Here is a 22,449-nt window from a genome sequence, read left to right as displayed (position 1 = left end):
ACAAAAAAGAGCAGCGGATGGCACGAGAAGCAGTGGTGTTTTCGCGCACCGGCAGCGGGAGCTGGTCACACGATTACGGCGCTACCAGCAGTGGTGGTATCGTCACTATGCCACCCGATTATAACAATTCTGGCGGCTTTAGCTCGACGGAATTTATCTCGCTGAGCAAATCCATTGTGAGTAACTCGTAAACCGTCAAGCAGCCAGCTGTCTTTGGATATAAGTGTGTTAAATTTATCGTTACGACGAGGGATAACGCACGCCGAGGGAAAAGATACACACCGTACAGGCAACAACACATAAAAGGATTTCCACGACCAGCAAAGATTTGCGGCGGCTAAAAGTGGTTATGCAAATGTTTTCTATTCTTAATGTATCAAAAAAATAAAATAAAAATAAAGGGTACCTAATATAAATTTAAAGCAAGTGTAAAGTATAAAGTGTCATTCAAGTTATTGGTGTTATTGGCTGCCATCAAGCACCTTTTATTCCACACCTGCTCTTGGTGGTGTTATTGATACGTTTGTACGACGATTATTCGACACATATTCCACAATTCCTCTTAGCAATGCAGCTGATGCGTTTAGGCAACTCTCATTCCACTCTTATTCCACACTCGCTCTCAGCAATGCTGCTGATACGTTTGCGCAACGCTCATTCCACACTTATTCCACACTTTCTCGCAGCAATGCTGCGCAACATTTATTCCACTGTTATTCCACACTTGTTCTCAGCAATGCTGCAAATTCGTTTGTACAACATTTATTCCACTGTTATTCCACTTCTATTCTACACATGCTCTCAGCAATGCTGCTGATACGTTTGCGCAACACTCATTCCACACTTATTACACTATGATTCCACACATGATCTCCGTAATGCTGCTGATACGTTTGTGCAATGCTTATTCCACTTTTACTCCACAATTGCTCTTGACTGACACGTTTGCACAACGTCTATTCGACATGCATTTTCATGGTAGCTTTTGGGCGACCATTATTCCACACCTGCTCTTAGCCGTACTACCGATACGTTTGCATAATGTTTATTCGACTCTTATTCCGCACTTATATAACAACGTATAGATGTTGCTTAGAAGCTAAAAAATATATAGGATATGACGTTTAAACAACAGACAATTCAGCAAATTCGCTTGTTCAGCACCGAATGCTACCACACAACTCTTATTCCACACCTGCTTGTTTAGGTGCTGCCGTTTTGTTCCTTGGGAATTCTAAGAAAAAGGGTGGGATTGCAAGCGAGGAGTCCAATCGTCCAAATCCTTATAACAAAAACCCAAACTGAAAAATCCCTGCCACCCTGAAAGGTGATCGGCGCAAGGACATTCGCTCGGCATTTGACATTTCCTCGTTCGTTGCATGGTGTGCGTGTTGCGGTACCGACAGCGAACGAGAGCCAGTTTGCTCTACAGCAAGAAGGACCTTCACAATAAGGCTCGAGCCAGCAACGAGCGTATCTCTTTCCCTTTTTCGCGTATCCGCCGAATTCGGAACATTTTGCGCGAGAGTAAAACGCACCCATGAATCATGCTGCATGCATTCCATCCCCTTTTCGATATGCTCTTGTTACTGTGAAATCTCCTCGTTTATGTAGCGCACCGCCGCGATCATCGCAGCAAGCGTGTGGCTCTCTCACGCAAAATTGCGAGCGGATGTGCACACGGCTGCTATGGGGTGCGGTAAAATATCGTATAGGGTGACTCCTTCGGAGTGTCCTGGCTCTTCCATTGTACGTTCAGAAGCTGTTGCAATCGTATCGACTTTGACTAAGATGTTTTTTTTGCAACATTTTCAACTAAATTTTGTGATAGTAAAGTTCAAAAACGCTCAAATAACCTGATGTTATAAACGGTGTTACCACGTGTGGCTAAACGGACCGAGTGAGTCAATAGCAGACTAGCGAAACTAACAGAAAACAGTGCTGTTTGAAGGCAGGAAAAAAGAGGCGTATATTATTGCCAGACAGCGTGAAATTTTCGTTATCAATTTAATGACAATACTATAGAGACCGAGCAGCACGAAAAAAAAGGCACACACTCTCCATGGCTACCGTACGAAGCCAAGCACAGTATCCAAAATGATGTGGCCCACTTGGATATAATTGCGATTTAAGTGACGGTTCTTGTAGAGTTCTAGTTTTTGTTTTTTTTTTGCGTGACAAGCCGCGACTGCAGAGCCATTGTTGATGCTTATCGAAATACGCGAGAGGAAAAATGTTTCTGTTTTGCATCCGCTCGAACTAACCAGTGCAAGCATACCGCAGCAGCATTCAGTTCAGTTCTACCCGAGATGCGAGCGCGTTAGATGGAAAATTGTCGCGGTTCCAGTTAGCCATTGGAAAAATACTCCCCATCAAATAGTACAAAAAGCGAGTCATGCGGTTAATCGTGTTCAGTAAATGGAAAAAACTTCACAACTAGTGTATGAAACCGTGTTTAAGATGTCGTACTTCACAGTAGTGGCACCACGGACCATTAGACAGCAAGTTATATAAGTTACTCAGTGGTATCCCCCCGTTGTGTGCGAAACAGGACCCACTAAAAGACCCACATTTGATGACACTGGAAATCGATTACCTCACAAACAACAGAAAAAGAAAGAAAAACCCACGTTCACAAACCGGATAACTAAATTTCGGATAAGAAAAGTGCTGCCGCCTATCCTTGCGTTTTTTATTTGCCTGCCACTATATCGACCCATCGCTCGCGGACGCAGGACGGGCGAGGGAATTAAGACTGAGCCTAATCAAACAAAAATTGAAATGCATCGATCATGAGATTCCCCAAGGTATCACCGAAAAAGTGTTTCTTTCTTGTTTTGTGTTTTGCCGTGCTGGTGCTGTTAGTTTTCAACCTAAGGTGAGTTGCTGTAACTGGCCATGCCATGGACTGTTTTTCTTGTGGGAAGCGTGAAAATCTCTTCCCTTCCGCGCACACACATACACCCACCCACACCCGCACCACCTACAAACCCCTCATTTTGCTTACAGTAATCGAGCGCATGATGCTGACGATGGGGTGGCGAATGGGCCAGCCTCATGATTATTAATAATTTAGTTTTGACGACGAATGCCTCCATCCAGTATACGTGCGTGCGATGGTATCGATTTTCCAAAAACACTCAATCGTTTTGGGGGGAGTTTTCCCCGCGAACAGTTGTAAACCGGTGCGTGGTGGAGGGGCAGAGATTTTAATTCCGATCCAAAAATAATTAAATTCTCACATGTTGTTTTAATAATGTGCTTTCCTACACGCCTGTTCCGCCCTAATGTGAAACATCCCTACGAACAATTGTTATCCTACTTCTGGCTACACCTGCTGTGAACGGTTCGGTCGACATTCCTTCACATCGGCAGAGATCGGGAAGTGGGCAGCAAGACAACACGCCCCGCTTACGCCACCAGAGACGAGTACCAGGTGGAGTACAACAATCAGGATAGCGCCAAAGATGAGGTAGGTAACCTAAATGTGCTGCCACGAAGGACATTTGATTTAATTAGTCTTGGCGTAAAACTATGGCGTTAGGTTGACAAAGAACCCAATTTGGGTCATATAATTGTGCTTTCGGAACTACTTACGATCCGGTTGGCATAATAGAATGATTAGAAAATCTGACAAATACATTTTTTTATCTCTTTTGCTCCATTCTGTTATTGTGGCTTTTGGTATGTGCTGCTATCACAGAGTACAGAACAAATTAATTCCGCAGTATAGTGACAATCAGTGAAATGGACCGATGCGGTACCCCAACATTGACAAAACTGAGCACAAAGTTCAAAATGATACCTAATTTCAGAAATTTACACGAAGTGCTGGATATCTGTTTCCTGTGAAGCTATATTGTCTTTGTTTTTTTATACGTTGTGGAAACGAGGTCATTATTTTTGCGTTTCTTCCATTGTTTTACCAGAATTAATATGCTTTCGGTGGTTCATATAGCAATGAAAACCTATATTCTAGGTCTACGCATCATAAATCTTTTCATTTGAAAATAAGTTGAAATGTATAAAGCTTGTGGTCTTTGCCTTCTCTTATGTTTTGTAATGAAAACTTAAATTTTACAATTGCAATCAAATTTTAGACTTAGATCCCCCGAATGAGACGATTCAATTTTTAGTAGCTTATACTGTAAAATATATTGCTTGTAAAAAACGCCGTTGTAACTGTTGTTTTCTTTAATATTGAGCCAATTTTGGAAACAAAACGTCTAAATTTTCATAATAGCACTTGAATGTACATACCAGATTACTTTTACAAACAATTTGCTCACAAGTGACGTACATTTTGTTCCAAAACTTAGAAAAACTACCGAGGTTACTGACATGCGTTTATTTGTGCTTGGATAAGCAAGACCAGTCATAGCATGCCTTGATGCATTTCCGGCAACTCGGTCGATGTCTTAACCTTGTTTTCAGGAGAACGTGTTCGAGTATGACCAACTATGGTCCGGGACACTTTATATGCCGATAAATAAACTATAGTTTTGTCATTCCGAGTACTGTCGAGAGATGTCACATGTAGTAACAGAAACTGTTCAGCTCAGGGTACTTAACGTGTCTGCTAATGATAATACGGTTCGTTAAGGTCTTAAAAACTATAGACTTTTCTTACGTCGGCGGTCCCGACGAACTGCACCTTTCTTATCTTCGGATCCAGTTTCCGTCTTCTCCCGTTCCGCGTACAGTCGATTCGGTTTTGCCCGGCATTGTTTACTAAGACCGGCTTTCATCGCAAGGCATCGAAATTTCAATTCTTCCGCTGAATTCTATTTACCGCCGAGCATCTCTTTAACTCATTCCTAGAATACACTACGCCTCCATCCGAGCGGATCGCTTTTCGGCAAACTTTCATGCTAGTTTTGCATCATCTTCGAATACTATGCGATCTTTGCAGCAGCTTCCGATTTGTTCGTTAAAAACGGTTTCTCCTCGCAATCGCACCCTTCAACGATCCACCACACAAATCGGTATAAACGAGATCCCCGATTTTGCACCCCTTTTGGTTAAACAAGAGCACCCTTCAACGACCAGTCGGCATACCAATAGTTTTTCAGTCAATCCTGGAATGTGATAGACCTCCTTGACGGTCACAGGTACTTCTATAGCATTCCATTCAACGAACAAAGTCTACTCGAACCTATCGCTGTGATTTTGTTGTCATCAGCAAGGCCAATCATCGGATGCACCTCCGGTCACCTTTTTTAAAAGGAACTTGTCACAGTAGGGTGACCATATCGGTCCAACTAAAATCAGGACATTTTTTGCCCAAACATACAGATGAATATTTACATACGACAAATTGACTAACCTCATCACTCTCCATATGCTTAGACTTCAGAAGATGCAAGTCAAACAACGCTAGACAAATATGATGATCGTGATGATGTTCTAATATACAAACATACAGATAACCAAATTAAACACGGTTGTAGATCTTTCTTGTATGAATGCTACAGTGAGTTTCAGTTTAACAGTGAGCCTGCTAAACTTAACTATCGTCGAAATGGCATTGAAAAGCAATGGAAAACTCGCCCGAATGGACTAATCTGGTAAGGCTCAGAAAGCATCACCAAAGGAGACAAAGAAAGAAGAAGCCACACCGTATGGAGCCGGGATGGTATCAAGTGGTACATCCTTGCGACATGGCTGGTCTACCGTATTCTCCGACTTTCACCAGGTTCTCCGTTTTTAAATTGGCGTAGATTGCTTCCGCTATCCCAAGGTTTCTGGAAATGATGTCAGGGTCGTCTGCTTAGTTTTGTTGAGAATCGTTCGTCTTGCTTTGACGCCCGCTCACATCACACCTTCTATAGCGACGTTAAATAGCATACGGGGCTGTCCACCGACCGTTTAGATAGAACTCGAGAGTGCTTTCGAAGTACGCGCGTAGAACATCACTCGTATCAGGGTAGCTATGATTCTCCCGAAATTGAAAACATGTTTTTCCGCGGGTGCAGATGGAATCCAATAAGTGGTGCTAAAAAGATGTGCTGGAGCTCTGTGTAAACCGTTGCAAAAGATTGGTAATATGTCATTAGAACAGAACAAGTTCCCGGAGTGTTGGAAAAGATCCTATGTCTTTCCAATCTACAAGAAAGGGGATAAACGTGACATTGCAAACTACCGGGTGTGTCTTTATGTGCCGGGTCGAAACTGTTGGAGATTCTTGTGGGAAAGCTGCTACTTAGCAAAGTTAAATCGTACATCTCTATAGAACAACATGGCTCTTTTTGGCCAAACGCCCAATCAACACGAACCTTCTGCAGTTCTGTTCATTTTGCCTTCGTCAGGTTGAAGACGCTGCGCAAGTTGATACCATTTACACGGATCTTAAAGCTGCATTTGATCGTATTGATCACCAAATTCTGCTTCGAAAACTGAATCATCTAGGAGCTTCTGATGGCTTTGTCCGCTTGCTTAAGAGTTACTTAACAAATCGACAACTCTCAGTAAAGTTAGGCTCTACTGAATCGTACAGTTTTTGTAATCGATCAGGAGTTCCACAGGGAAGTAACTTAGGACCGTTACTATTCCTTATATTCTTTAACGATGTTTGCTTTGCGATACCTCCTGGCTGCAAGCTGTTGTATGCAGATGATTTAAAAATGTTCCTCACTGTGCCATCTGCTGAAGACTGCAAACAACTGCAAGATTATATTAATCTGTTTACATAGTGGTGTCACCTGAATAATCTTACCGTCAGTGTGTCAAAATGTTCAGTCATCACCTTTAGTCGAAACAAGACTCCAATCGTGTACGCTTAAGAGATCGCTGTGTTGTTAAAGATTTAGGGGTTGAACTGGACTCTAGAATGATCTTTCAAAACCACTACTCTAACATCATTTCTAAAGCGAATCGCAATTTAGGCTTCATAATGCGCATAGCCGACGATTTCCGTGATCTACATTGCTTGCGAGCTTTATACTTTTCGTTGGTGCGATCGATTCTTGACATCACTTCTATGGTGTGGTGTCCGTTTACAGAATCGCCAGAATCGAGGCTGTACAACGTAGATTCGTCAGATACGCGCTGAGACATCCTCCGTGGTCGGACCCCAGGAATCTCCCACCATATGAGGATAGATGCAAGTTACTTAATATCGAAACGCTGAGTAGCAGGAGATCTGTATCAAGAGCTGTCTTCGTTGCTCAACTCCTAAAGAGCGAAATCGATGCTCCTGAACTTCTGTCCGGCATTAACATTATGCCTCGTCCGCTCAGATCCCTAGAATTTCTTCGGCCTACTTATCATCGTACGCAATACGGACAACACGAACCAATCCAGGCGATGTGCAGTGTTTTTAATGACGTGTATGACCAATTTGATTTTACACGTTCTAATAAAACTTGCCCGTCTCGTTAGCTCGAATAGTTGTTCTAGTTCTTCACGATCCCTGTCCTGCTCCTAACGCTTTTTTCCTAAGGATCATGATCAACTCATTGCGCGCTTGTCGATACTTGGCCAAATTCTCCCTAGTTTTCCAAGCTTTTTTTTCTTCATCGCATGCACGATCACATCACTTATCAAGGTGAATCCAGATCCTAGCTAAGCTAAGCTAAGATCTTTTTTCCTCTCCAATGAATACTGGCATTCCGCGTCAATCGTGCCGCGTCATTTCGTGCACTTTAAGTTTTTTCACCTAGCTTCATCGATGGTTAATCGTATGCTGTCCCATCCACCCTTGAGTGTCGAATCATCTTGCTCCACAGAGGAAGGTAGAGTTTCGTCCAGCAGGTGCACGCAAGCCGCGGGTTGTCTAATTGTTTAATCGAGCAGGACTGTCCATAATTTTTAAAGCACGTGGACTGGTACTAGGTAAAGATACAGGCCGATATCCACACCCCGTAGGAAACGTATGTTGATATTTGAAGAAGAAAAACCAGCGATAAGCATTTAATAGATTTGGCCAATGTTCGCCTTGTGGATAACTCGGTCCCAGGTGGCCTTGTGGATAACTCTGCAAGAAAAGAAAGTGATTCTGATCACAAGGCCTCGAGAAGCTCTGAAGTTATCGTGTCGCTGTGCAAGATATGGATACGATGATAAGCCTATACATCGCTTCTCTACCGACCTGGACGATCATAGCCCCGATTACGATCTTAATGTCCCGTGGCGAACAACTTGTACGTCATCTACAGCTGCGCGTAGAAGGCTTCCTACCTCATCATCGGGTCTTCCTCTGCGACAGTAGGAGGTATGCTACAATTACGAAATTGAATATGTAAAGTCGAGCATCGATGAGGGCAAGATAACCTGTTTCGGACTGACAATATCGTACGAAAACAGGACTGACAAATTATTTGTATTTCAATTTATTCAGTAAAGCAGGATTTCATTTTGAAAATCAGGATTTTCACTGCAAATCAGGACACCAGGATAACACACGCGAAAACAGGACATGTCCTGGTAAATCGGAACGTACTTTACTCAGTGAGTCACTGGTCATATACAGCAAATACTTTGGCGCAATCTTTCTCTCTCTCTCTCTCTCTCTCTCACTCTCAGTTTCACTTTTCCTCTTCTCATTTTCTTTTCTTTTTTTCTCGAAAACCCTTCATGCTAATTCCACCTCTGAGCAAACTGTTGACAGAAGAAGTGATAGCTCTCCAAGTCTTCGGACGGAGGGGTTACTCACACGCAAATTTTCCTCAGAGGTAGATGTTAGTTATACCATCCATTTCAGGGTGAGCTGTCAACTGTGTCAACTGACTCCAAGTCTGTGGATGCACTCATGGCTTAGCCGAGATGTAGCATGTAGACGACTGTATGGGTAACAACACTTCAAGTCCGCGGACGGAGGGATCACTTGTACGGGATTTTTTTTTTAATTTCACAACGAAGACTCGCTACGGTGTGGGTGATAACATTCCAAGTCCGCAGACAAGATCGTTTACAGCTTTTACTGTTGGAAATACAACCAAGGTATTCAATACCACAGGGTGCGAATGCTGAGGGAATTGTTACCAATAAAGCCTGTTGCTTGAAATCGGAAAGCTTTCGAACGACCGATCTCAAACATAAAAACGTTTTAAAAGGGTTCAACGCAAATAATTAAAGATTATTCGATCTCGAAAGCTAGGAGAAGTTAAAAGTGCGCGCGGTGTTCAATAATAGAAGTTTTGTTTAAATTTGTGTAATAAGATAATATTATTTTGTGCAAATTGTAAAGTGAAATAGGTAATTGTTTATGGTTAAAATGGTCACTAAAGTGATTTTGATTAGAAATTTAATTTTCAAAAAACGTTGCTGGTGTACAGAAAGCTAGGTAAGGCTGAAGTTATACGATAGCTAATCCCCTTGAATAGGTCCTCGAGGGGCCTTTTATTCTCAATTCTGGTCTTTACAAATAACAGACTGCCTTTGCCACATGCATCCGTGATGGTAATGATCGACCTCCTCCACCGTAGACCCATATTGGCTGCTATTAAAAAAACAGCAACGCCAGCAAACCTATTCTTTTCGACTTCACACAACATTATCCCAAATTTTATATTCATTTGTTATTCGCGAATCGAACTCGAAAAAACTTGTAAGTCGTCGTCTGTTGATTTCCGCTTCGAACAATTCATTGGTTGTTTGGTTGGTCCTTTACAGGATCTAGGAAAATGAAAGATTTTCCTCTGGCAAGATTATCATCCGTGATTGATGGTTTAATGCAGCTCTCGCTATTTTCGTGCGAAGTTACGTGGTAAATATTAAATAGTGAAGACATTTCGTTTCCCATCCGAAATTGCACTCACCACAACCCACTGAGCAGTTCGTGGACGTGGATAAAGCACTTTTCTCCTGTCTCTCATTCTGGTGCGGCATCCTGGTGATTAACTGATGGCTCAAATTCTCATATGAACGGTTGGTCAAGTAAACCCTATCGCTTTGAAAGTTTACAAATTACTGTATTGGGAAATTTTTCTCTACAGAAAACACGATGTTCGCAAGTTGACCGCAATCGAAGCAATTCCTTCGTTCTCCCAAGTGTAACTTGTTACTACTTCGGTGTAAGATGATGATCAAGCTCAATATAATGCAATCACAGTATTACTTGTGCACGTTTGTAACCAATAATCAGAATCGTTATCATAATTTTTATCTGATTTCTATTGCATCGGGCATCACCTGATTGACTCAAAGTAGTTTAATGATGATCAATTTTGAGAATATATTTTAGTTACAAGAAGGTCCATTCTTTTATTGCAATTAACATTTTTTATATAATATAACAGCACAGATCCGATGTCTGGAATGTTCCTAAGATGTACATTTTATTTCCCAACTTTCAGTCATTATTCAGCACGGACGGCACCGGGCCGGACCAGGCAAAGGAAGAGAACGACCTGGACGCCCGCTACCGGCTGGACGAGCAGCCGGTTGTCCTGCATAGCCTGAGCGAACTGAGCATGAGCGAGCGGCCGTGGTATTTTTCCAACGGAGTGCGCTATCCGAAACCAGTTCGACGGAATAGAAAAACCAACAAACGTAACGCCCGACTGCTACCGTCGGAGACCTCGCGGAGCGATCGCATCACCAATCAGCTGATGTTCGTTCCTCCTAACTACGAAGCGATCAAGCGGAAGGGTAAATTGAAAACCATTCTGCTGTATAACGGATTGGGACCGTGGAACGTGAAGGCCGGCCGGGATGTGTTCCTTAATTCCAAATGCCCGGTGTCAACCTGTAGCATCACGGCAGCCCGGGAACGGGTAACGATGGCCGATCTGGTGCTGTATAAAGATCACTACATCCCGCCGGCCGTGCCACGGTCGGCCCGGCAGATCTACATGATGTACTTCCTAGAGTGTCCCTACCACACTCAACATGTCAAATTTCCCGATGTGTTCAACTGGACGGCCACCTACAGGTGAGTGTATACAAGTATAACCATTTCCGATCCGAACGGTCACACCTGAGCGACATCTGAACCGGTAATAATTGTTTGTTGTTTTACGGTTCGGCGATAAGAATGACACGTCTTTTTATACATTTTGAAAACAATGGCACAAAACATTTTGATAAAACCTGTGCGAGCGTGATTTGTTTGATTTGAACGAATCGCCGGGAAAGTGTGAATGGGCCTGGCTAAAAAAAAAGAATTCATTTCTATGCTATTATGAATGGCGCTACTTCAATCGTAGTCCCTTTTTGCTAAAATCGACATTCGCTCCGTTATCATATTTGCTGAGTTATCAACTTGTCATTTTTCCGTGAAGTAGTTTTAGGAGATAATTTTTATTTCTCACTGTATGAGACTGTCAACAACGATACTTGTGCTAAAGAGGTAACTCATCACTTGAAAGGATTTGCCATATCTTAAACAGTTATTTTCAAGTGATTTATCTATCACTATTATTGGCAGTGGGCACTGGCGTGCCGTGGCCGAAGTACACTAGGGCACGTGAATCACTTTCACCTTCTCTTTAAAATTTAATATGAAACAAAATTATTTCTGTGTCCCAGTTCCCAGCATCCGTAGTTTTCAATATAATCTCTTCCTATTTTTACGACAAATAAATTAATTGTGTAAAAATAGATCCAGTTTCGAGCCCAATTTAACGTCCAGTCATAAAATAAAGTTCAAGGTTAGTTCAAGTTCCTACAATTTCAAGTCTGCTTTCATGTTCAATTTTAATCCATTCAAGGTCAACTTCAAGTCCAATTCAAAACCAATCAATATTTATTTCAAATTTTAAGCCAAACTTTCAGTTGAGTGATGGTGGAAAACTCCGAAGAAAAGTCGGAAAGTTATGTTCTGTCATAAGGAAATTTTGCTTGATTCGCTCTTATCTGAGTGACCGATATCAAGCTGTTTTCCATAACGGAATATTATTTAGTTTCTTACTCATTATATCTGAAGTTCCAGAAGGATTAGTATTGGGTCCAATTCCTTTTTCGTTCTAGGTTAATGACCTTCCTTCCGTTGTTGGCCATTGTCAGCTGAAGATGAGGGGGTAAGGGAGGGTCATATGAAGAAACGCCTAATAAAGTAGTGTACCGCAATGTTTTACCCAAGCTGGGGGATTCCATGGATCGAACCAAGCTGCAATCCGAGCATTACAACCGGATTCGAACCCAATCCTCCCACCTGGACAGGTGGCTCGCCGGTGGTAATGATCCTTTGAACCACAGAGGTGCAGAACAAAAGAGAGACTCCACAACCCCCTTATTAACCTTCCGTTACTCGCACCAACTTTTGTAACACGGATACTCTTTATCTCGGAATATCTCGGAATCTTGGCTATATAGAAAGCTACTGTCTTCAGCAAAGTTAATCAATAGGTGAAGACCTTTCCTTTGGAGGATAATATTTTAAAAATTTGTCACCAGATGGCGCTCAAATGCACTGTAAATTGTACATCTTACAATTGCAGCCATATACAGATTGTTGCATTAGGAAAGATCATTTCATCATTCCCAAATGATGTAGTATTCTATTGACTAGATTTTTTCGAGTAGGTATCATGTTTTTTAGATGTTTTTCATATAAAACATAATATGATAGCATTTCTGCTGTCGGCAGCTTAGAAAATAGGGTTGATGGGGTGTTTTGATTCGCTTGGGCAGGAATGTTTAGAAAGTTGTTTGCACACTAATAATACATGGTGAGAAAATTTGAAGCTTCCGTTCATCTGCCTAGCGTTTTCGGTCCACTAAAACATTTTCTGAAAACAAGACCTTACGAATAAACAGATTACGTAGATACAACAAATACAGAAAGCTGACCCGTACACTAGCGCCGTGCAGTAACGAAATTGCGAACTTTTGCATACCTTCGGAATGATAAGCAACTGTTGAATAATTTAGCTGCAAACAGAAACCAAGGAAAAATGAAAAAACGAGAGAAAATCCTGGTAGACCATTTGCGGTACCCCTCACACGTCGCTCACATCGTTTCGGTTTACGCTGATCTATTTTTCTGAACAGTTTAAAGCATTAATGTATTAAATAATTACATATGTCATTTTGTTCATAATAAGTTTATTGAAGAATACACATTGGTTTGACATCGATCTGTTACTTTGACACAAAATGGCATCCAAAAATCTACAAGTGTTGTACATAATACAACAGCGCGAGTAACGGAAGGTTAAGCGTGTGACGTATTACAAACTCTACCAACACTTGGTAGGTTGAGTTATTTTTAGACACAAATTGTGCCTCTTCCTCCGTCTTCTGTAGAAACCACCGATTGGTCTATTCTATAGGAACGGAGCCTTTCCCCGAACACCTACGCTGAGAATCGCAGCTAACACGCTGACAGACGACCAGTGTCACACCTGGTCACGCCTGGTCAGTTAAACGAGTTAGAACTTCTCGGTCCATGAATCGCACTTTTGCCCCGCTAGGCGCTTGACGGTGTTTAATCAAATTATGAAAAAGTAAAATATATTTTGTAAATTCTTTTCACCGCATTTTCAAGAGAAATATCTGAGTGATGTCAAACGCTACTACAATTTTTCAACAAGTAATATGCTTCTGTTGATATCGTATTCGCCGTATAATGAAATATTACATCAAAACCACTCTAAAATAACATTTACCCATAACTCAGCTACTATGCTTCATAAACAACAAATGTTTATGATAGATTTAAGATGTCGAAGTAGCCACCCATCCATGCCAATGTAGTCAGTTTACTCGGAATCTGCACTGATAAATCATTGAATCGTACTTTTAGCCCCATCACCCTTTTGCCCCTCCTTACTCTACTCCAATAGCCGGTCGCGAAGTCTGTCGATAAAGAAGGGTCAAGTCTTAGAAAGACGTTTAAGCCCAAGGCTTAGCTGTTTTTTTAATAAGTAGTAGTAGTAGGGGAAAGCCACCATCATTTCAAGGACTTGCCAATGTATGTGGGTAGAATTACAGTAGATCCAAATTTGATTATCAAATGAATTTCACACTAATGCTGTTACAGAAGGGCCAAAAGGGATTGGGCGGACCCACAAGCAGAGGCACTTGTGCGCATTCCGGGGTTATAAGAGTCGCCTTCCAGCATTAGGATCCTTCCATGTAATAATCAACTTCGCTATACCAACTTTAACCCACGTGATGGTTTGTTTGTTTTGAATTGAGAAGTGCCATATTTGCTTCAGACCTTAAGGATTCAGGTTGGCAATCCACTCCGTCATCCAGCCTTCCACATTTATGATATCAATAATAATACTGTTAATATATGATATGATATTAAGATGAAATGTGGTATAAATGATAAAAATAGAACAATCTCACCAGCAGTCCTTCGTATGGAATAGAGTAGCGTCCTTTGGGTTCCATAAATGCTTCTTATTTAATTTTAATTCTTAAAAGTTAATTTAAGTTTTCATTCTGGTATCCATGTGCAGTATTAAAACTCGTTTTGGCCAGTTTTTACTATATAGCAGGAGATGCTTCATAAGCTAAAACGAAAAAAATAATTAAAATAACTTATTAGGCTTACCTATTAGCTAGGCCGTGTGGCTCCGCCGTCTGCCCAAAACCGCGGTTTTGAGACCAGGCAGCCGGGAACCACCCAGCAACGCACCTCCTAGCTTGGCTACTCAATAGAGCATTACCAGGTATGGCCACGTGGAGGCGCTAGGTAGGGGCTTGGGATGGCTAGAGCTATATTGGACGCTCATTTGCCTTCCCCATTTCATACCCACTTAGCTGTTTTTTTAATAATAATAAAAACTACAAGGTATACAGCCCAAAGGGTTGTACGAAAGGGTGACGTAGGACTGCGTCATATAATACTCATTATATTGATAACATGTTTTAATCGATGAAGTATAACTTTATGTCTGATCATTAAATCAAAGACTAATGTAAACTGCATTTCTGGCATATGCATATTTGAGTATTTGTGAGTATCATTGTTTTAGTGTTTATTTGTAAAAGAAGAGCGAAATATTCTGATTTAATTCTTCATTGAATCAATAGTGGTTTTGAAAAAAAACCGTTTGAAATTGTTTGGTGGCCCTGAAAAGAACTATGTTTGAGCTGATAGCACTTCTTAAAAATCAGTAGTATAATTACTGTTGCCAATATATAGATGGATGTCGCTATTCCTTTAGACTCTAGGATGATGGTTGCCCGCTAATACAGGAGTGATAGGAAATACCAAATCACTGTAAAGTAGAAATGGATTAGTTTTATCAAAATACTGACCGTCCGTCAGTGCGATCGTGCGGTAAATGAGCAGACGGCGAACCTAGTGTGCGATTTTATAGTCACTGGCTCTGCCGTTGCTACTTGTAAGCTAGTGTAGGTATGGGAGAAACCAGATCGGCTGCTGCTGCTGCTCAAATAATTATCCGAATGGAACGTTAATCATTTAGAAAGTGTAGAAAAATCTTTCCATTCTTCAATTACTATAGTTCTTATAAGAACTGTTTAAGACCACAACGGCCTACTGCTGAATTTGCTGCCCGTCAGTCGATCCGTTTCCATTTGCCTTCAGTGTTGGTTTGCGAAAATTACCACCAAAATGCCATTGGGTTTGCCTCGAATTGTCATCGAAGATGACATTAATTGCCACAAAAGCCCTTGGATTTGCCTTCAATTGCCGCCAAAATGCTATCGTTTTTACCTCCCAATTGCTATCGGTGTTGCCTCCGATCGCTGGTGTTGCCGCCAAATGCCGTTGCTTTCGCCACCGATAGCCGTCGATGGTAAATACTGACCGTCCGTCAGTGCGATAATGCGGTAAATGAGCAGGCGGCGAACCAAGTGTACCATTTTATAGTCACTGGCACTGCCGCTGCTACTTGTAAGCTAGTGTAGGTGGTGGAGGAAACCATATCGGCTGCTGCTGCTTAAATGATTGTCCGACACTGATTGAGCAAGCTATCGAACAATTTCGCATGTCTGCGATGGGGATAATGCATGTAACGTAAATTGCATCGTGTGGGATTCACGTTGGCCATTGCCCGCTGATTCCGCTCGTCTTCGGGGTCGGTGTTGCCGTCAATAGCCATCGATGTTGCCAATTGGATTGGAAAAGGGGTGTGGCTTACAAAGTGGTCTCAAAGGTTATTTGGATCCAAATCCTTTGGTGTATCTAATTGTCGTCCGTGCCTGTGAAGCTAGGCGATCACAAGGGAAATGTATGGGAAAATTCGGCCTTAAAACTTTACACACATTTTCACTATTTAGCGTATAAAAAATTATTATTAATATGTTACTATAAAATTGCTGGACATTTTATCTATCCAACGACATATTAACTGGTATGTTTCGTTCACTAGTATAGTAGCTATTAGCGTTTGAAATATTTCATTGAAACGTTACACTTCTATTTTTCGTTTTTACAAAGTGCTACCCAGTCCCAGTATAGTAAACAAAGACGTAGTCCTACGTCAAAAGAGCACGGGGAAATGTGACAGAAACTGGACAGGCGGGATAGAATAATAGGAAAAATTCAAGAGATAAAGAAAAAAACTGGCATGAAAAAATTAAGAAAAAATGGTGACAAAATGGGAGGGGAAACGGAACGTGACACAGAAATAAGTGGAAGAGAAAACGGGAGAAATAAGAGGAAACAAGATAACAAACAGGAGACTGCGGGAAAAGGAGAAGTAAGAAGAAAAGAAGCGGCAAAGAAGAGAAAAGAAGCAATAACGGTAAAGAAAACTAAGAAGAAAGAAAGAAAATGAGGACAAACTAGACAGAAAAGGAAAAAACGGAATCAAAAAGTAAAAATGGGATACAAAAGAAGAAAACTCGGGCGCAGGAAAATTGAGAAACGAGAAAAGAAAAAGAGGAAAAGAAACGGAAATGGAGGAAGAGCAAAATACAATAAGAGAAAGACAAAAACAATTAAAAAAACAGAAAACAAAAAGCGAAACTGGAAAAGAAGAAAAGCTGGCCTAATAAAGGGGCAAAAAAGGGAAGAAAACATACACAAAAACGGAACAGGAAAGAGAAAAACAGCAGGAAAGTCAGTACTGAAAATGGTGAAAAACGGGACTGAAAAGGGTGAAAAACGGGACAGAAAAGGGAAAAACGTAACACAAAAGGTAGGAAAACGGGAAAGAAAAAAGAGGGATAGCGAGAGAGAGAGGGAGAGAGAGAACGATTGAAACGAGGAAAACAGGGCAAACGGAATATAAAAGAAGAGAGATAGAACAAAACGGGAATGGGATGCAAAATGGGAGAAAAAAGAAAAGAGAAACAGGAAAAATGGTTCGAAAACAAAGGTAAAACTATACAAAAAAGACGACAAACGGGAGACAAAAAAGGAAAAACGGAGATTTCTGTTTATAAAGAGAGCCAAAACAAGAATAAACGTGACAGAAAAAAAAGAAAAAAACGAGGCATCCAAAAGAGGAAAAACGGGACAGACGAAGACGAAAAACGAGAAAGATAGGAAATAAAAAGAAATAGATGAAGACGAGAAAACAAAATTAAAATAAGAAAAAATGGGACAGGAAACGAAGAAAAACGGAACAATAAAACATAAAACAGGAGACAGAGAAAAAAGAAAAACGAGAGGAAGGAAGAAAAACGAAAGGATAAAGTGAGAGCAAAAATCCAGAAAATTGTACAGAAAAATTAAAAAGAACAAAGGAACTGTAATAGAGAAAAAATATCACAAAAGAGGTAAAGCATGTAAGAGAGTAAGATGAAATTATGTCAATCGTAATTCCAAGTAAAACTTCGTGCCTAATTTCGTGTCCATGATTGGTTGGAGGAAAGGGAGCACCGAGCACTGTGCTGATGTCTTCTGTCGTTGTTGGTTCATTTTCAAGAGCATCGCTTTTTTCTAAGTCAGCTTCACCTCGGCAGACAGGAATGAGCTTTCATGAAATTCACGTCTCTAGTGATGATTATTTTTCGTAATGTCTTGTCCCAAAGCGAACGCCAAGGAGCGTAACCAATCATTATCATTTAACGATCCTTCTGATTTAGCTTTTCCCGTTGTTGTGCCGGTATCCACGCAAAGCATTTACAACCAAATATCCATAATTTGCTCAAATTTGGCTTGGTAATTCTCCATCTATTTCGGTCCATGGCAGCTGGTCTCCAGTTCTGCGGGCACCCAGTGCTCGCCAGATCTCGGTCCACCTGGACTTGCCACCTCGCTCGCTGTGCCCCTCTTCGTCTTGTTCCTACCGGATTTGATGCGAAAACCATTTTTGCAGGACAGTTGTCCGGCATTCTAGCAACATGTCCTGCCCAACGTATCCGTCCAGCTTTAACCACTTTCTGAATACTTGGTTCGCTGTAGAGACGCGCGAGCTCGTGGTTCATTCTTCGCCTCCATACACCGTTCTCTTGCACTCCGCCAAAGATAATTCTTAGCACCCGCCGTTTGAAAACTCCGAGTGCTCGTAGGTCCTCTTCTAGCAGTGTTCACGTATCGTGCCCTTAGAGGACAACCGGTCTAACTAGCATTTTATACGAGAGCTCAAATAGTTCGACCGCAAGTGCTTGTGGAGTCCGTAGTACGTCCGACTTCCGCATATAATACGTCTTTTAATCTCACGGCTGGTATTGTTGTTCTCTGTTGCCAGCGAGCCAAGGTATACGAACTCGTCGACTACCTCGAACTCATCCTCGTCGATTACCACGGTACTGCCCAAGCGGGCCCTGTCGCGCTCGGTCCCGCCCGCCAGCATATACTTCGTTTTAGACGTATTTATCTTCAATCCTATCTTCTCTGCCTCGCGTTTTAGTCTGGTGTACTAATCTTCCACCGCCTCAAATGTTCTGCCGACAGCATCCACGTCGTCAGCAAAGCAGATAAATTAACTGGATTTATTGAAAACCGTGCCCCGCATTTCGGTCGCCACTCGTCTTATAACACCTGCAAGCGCAATGTTGAATAGCAGACAGGAAAGCCCATCTCCTTGTCGAAGTCCCCTGCGAGTAGTAAACTTACCCGAAAAGCCGTTTTCGTCCAAAATTTGCCATAGCTCTTGTCGGTTTACGCTATCATATGCGGCTTTGAAATCGATAAACAGGTGGTGCGTCAGGACTCAGAATTCGCGGCACTTCTGGAGGATCTGCCGCAGGGTGGAGATTTGGTCCGTTGTAGAAGCCGGCCTGGTAACTTCCCACAAATCTGTTGGCTTTTGGCGATAGTCGATGAAAGATGACTTGGGACAGCACTTTGTAGGTGGCATTCAGTAGTTCTCACAATCCAGCTTATCACCTTTCTTGTAGATAGGGCAGATAACCCCGTCTTTCCACTCCTCCGGTAGTCGTTCCGTATCCCAAAGCTTGACAATCAGTTGATGCAGACAACCGGCCAACTTGTCCGGGCCCATTTTAATAAGTTCCGCTCCAATGCCATCCTTTCCCGTTGCTTTGTTGTTCTTCAGCCGCTGGATGGCTTCTTTAACTTCCCTTATCGAAGGGGGTGGCACATCTTCGTTGCTTGCTACACCAATGTGGTCACTTCCTCCACTATCATTGTCTTCCGCCTGCAAGCCATTCAGGTGTTCATCGTAGTGCTGCTTCCACCTTTCGATCACCGCACGGTCGTCAGTCAAGATACCTCCTTCTTTATCTCTGCACATTTCGGCCCGCGGCACGAAGCCTTTGCGAGATCCGTTGAGTCTCTGGTAGAACTTCCGTGTGTCGTGAAAGCGGTACAGCTGTTCGAGTTCTTCGCACTCCTTATCCTCTTGGTAGCGCTTCTACTCCTTGAAGAGTCGGGTTTGGTGCCTCCGCTTCTGTTAATGGCTGTTTTCATAGCATTCCAACAGTCCTCAAGTGGGGCTTCATCCGACTCACCCTCTTCCGGCAGCGCGGTTTCGAGCGATAACGCGTAGTTTTCGGCGACCTCCGGTTGCTTCAGTCGTGCTAGATTATATTGTAGAGGGGGCCTGTATTGTATATTGTTCCCAACAGATAGTTTTTGACGTATCCTTACCATTACTAGGTAGTGATCCGAATCAATGTTAGCGCCCGGATAGGTTCTGACGTCGATAATGTCTGAAAAGTGCCGACCATCTATCAGAACGTTGTCGATTTGTGATTCTGTCTGGTTGGGTGATCTCCAGGTGTACCGATGGTAGAGGTTATGCTGGAAGAAGGTACTACGTATGGCCATGTTCTTGGAGGTGGCCAAGTCGACAAGTCTTAGGCCGTTTTCGTTCGTTTGCGAGTGTGCGCTGAACCGTCCAATCACCGGTTTGAATTACTCCTGACCAACCTGAGCATTACAGTCCCCGATGACAATTTTGACAACATGTCTTGGGAGCGTAAAATTCGTCTTTGCCATCTTCTGTACTTCCGGGGTGAGGGCCGTGCACGTTAATTATGCTAATATCAAAGAATCAGCCCTTAATTCTTAATCGTACGTACGTACGTACGTACCATCGTTCCTTTCCAGCATACCTCCTGCAGCGCTACGATGTCGAACTTGCGGCTCTTCACTTCTTTAGAAAGCACGTGGGTACTTCCGAGGAAATTTAGAGATCGACAGTTCCATGTTCCTAATTTTCAATCGTTAGTCCGTTTTCGTTGCCTGGATCTTTGCCGATTGTTCCGATTAGAGTTATTATTATTACTTACGGAGTCCATTGCTTTGATCTTTAGTGGTTCAGGCTTGCAAAGCCCGCAACCAACCTCACAGTATCGCCGGAGACCCAGCGTAGCTCGAAGGAGCCCACCTCCCCTGTCGGCATACGATCTTGGCTTCCACCGGGGTTGGTAACCCGATCTCCACCGAGGTTGCTCGTATCCCGGCTGGTACCACGAGGAGGGGTTGCTGGGTAAGAGGTTGTGGATCACTGTGGGGTCTATTTTATGCGTACCGTTGGTACGCATTACCCAGCCGTTTACCAGCCTTTACAGTTTACAGTTTTCAAATTCACCAACGTTTCCACGAAACTGCTGTATTCCGTGAGCAAAGTCATTCTGCGTAGTGCCTATAACCTATTGAAGAACTTTAACGAAGATACAGAAAAATGCTGGTATTGTTGTGATATCTAATAATAGATTCGCCATTCTACGAATACACCATTTTTCCAAGCCAAAAAAGCCTTCTGCAAAATCGAGGACCCACCTTTGTTTTTGTCTGGGCACGCTAGTGACAGTAGATCGCCTGCTTCGATCCTAAAACTAACATGCTTGGTTTGATCTTTTTTTTTTCAGAAAAGACAGTGACGTCGTGGCACCGTACGAAAAGTGGGAATACTTTGACCCTCGAATTCGTCAAGTCGAACAGGATCGCAACTATGCGCTGAACAAAACGCGCAAAGTGGCTTGGTTCGTATCCAACTGTGGGGCCCGGAATGGCCGCCTCCAGTACGCACACGAGCTGCAAAAGCACATTCAGGTTAGCTAATTATTTCGTAGAAAATTTCCTACAACAGACAAAACTAACGCTTTATCATTTCAAAGGTGGACATCTACGGTGCCTGCGGTACGTACAAATGTTCCCGCACGACGGCGGAAAAGTGCTTCGAGATACTGGACCGGGACTACAAGTTCTATCTGGCGTTCGAGAATTCCAACTGTAAGGATTACATTACGGAAAAGTTCTTCGTGAACGCTCTCAATCGCAACATTCTGCCGATCGTTATGGGCGCACGACCGGAAGACTACGAGGCCAGTTCGCCCCAAAAGTCCTACATTCACGTGGACGAGTTTGCCTCTCCGAAGGAACTAGCCGAATATCTCAACATATTGGATCGAAACGATGAGCTGTACAACTCATACTTCAAATGGAAGGGCACCGGTGAGTTCATCAATACCTACTTCTGGTGTCGAATCTGCGCGATGCTGCACGACGAAGCGTCGTTCCAAACGCCCAAGTGGTACGAAGACATTAACGACTGGTGGCGGGGACCGGGTGTATGCACAAACGGATCCTGGCGAAACTTTAGGGCCCGTAAGGACGCCATCAGCGAAGAATGACATCGAAACGATCATCATCGGAGGGGCATCGCGGCGGAGAGGCTGCAGAAAAATCCAACCGATAATGGTGCAATAAAGCTACCATGATGATTTTATCGAAGTTGAAATAGCTGACATCTTCCTGCAGCATGCTCATTCTAAAAAAACAACAAAGAAAAAAACAGCGGAAAGACTAACTAATCAGCAACAACTTGAAAAGAATTAATCCATCTTGGAAGGTTGGAAGGAAATTTTCAATTACCTTTATAGAAGCTTATTCAAGTAACCGTACCATGCGATCTAGTCCAACTTTACAATGGCAAAACTTAACAATAGACAAACAAGGATCTCACGATTAGGCAGTCACTAATAATGTTATATTCTAATAAAGTAAACCAAAGGGGCAGCACCCGCTGAAGAGTGTTGAAAGGAATACCTAGCAAATAGGCTGGCTGCAACCAGAAATCAAGACTAACGAAGCATTCGATTCATAATGTTATCCACTCATTTGTGATTTTAGTTACACTATTTCATAGGTTTGTTGTTATTTTTATTAGTTGAATTCTATCTTTCGAGCTAATCGTATCGTTTAGTAGGCAAGGAAGGGAAGGA

At 42.4% G+C, this 22,449-nt stretch overlaps 1 protein-coding gene across 1 annotated transcript; it reads left to right on the top strand.

Annotated features, from left to right (window-relative positions):
* Nucleotides 1-2,792: 2,792 nt before the first annotated feature.
* LOC128742498 (glycoprotein 3-alpha-L-fucosyltransferase A) lies at nt 2,793-21,858 on the top strand. Its single transcript, XM_053838878.1, has 6 exons — nt 2,793-2,878; nt 3,376-3,472; nt 8,008-8,031; nt 10,344-10,873; nt 21,094-21,277; nt 21,343-21,858. The coding sequence occupies exons 1-6, from the start codon at nt 2,793-2,795 to the stop codon at nt 21,856-21,858; spliced, it is 1,437 nt and encodes a 478-aa protein (XP_053694853.1).
* Nucleotides 21,859-22,449: the final 591 nt, after the last annotated feature.

Source organism: Sabethes cyaneus, chromosome 3, assembly GCF_943734655.1.
Source record: "Sabethes cyaneus chromosome 3, idSabCyanKW18_F2, whole genome shotgun sequence".
NCBI lineage: Eukaryota > Metazoa > Arthropoda > Insecta > Diptera > Culicidae > Sabethes > Sabethes cyaneus.
This window is presented reverse-complemented; position numbering and strand designations above follow the sequence as displayed.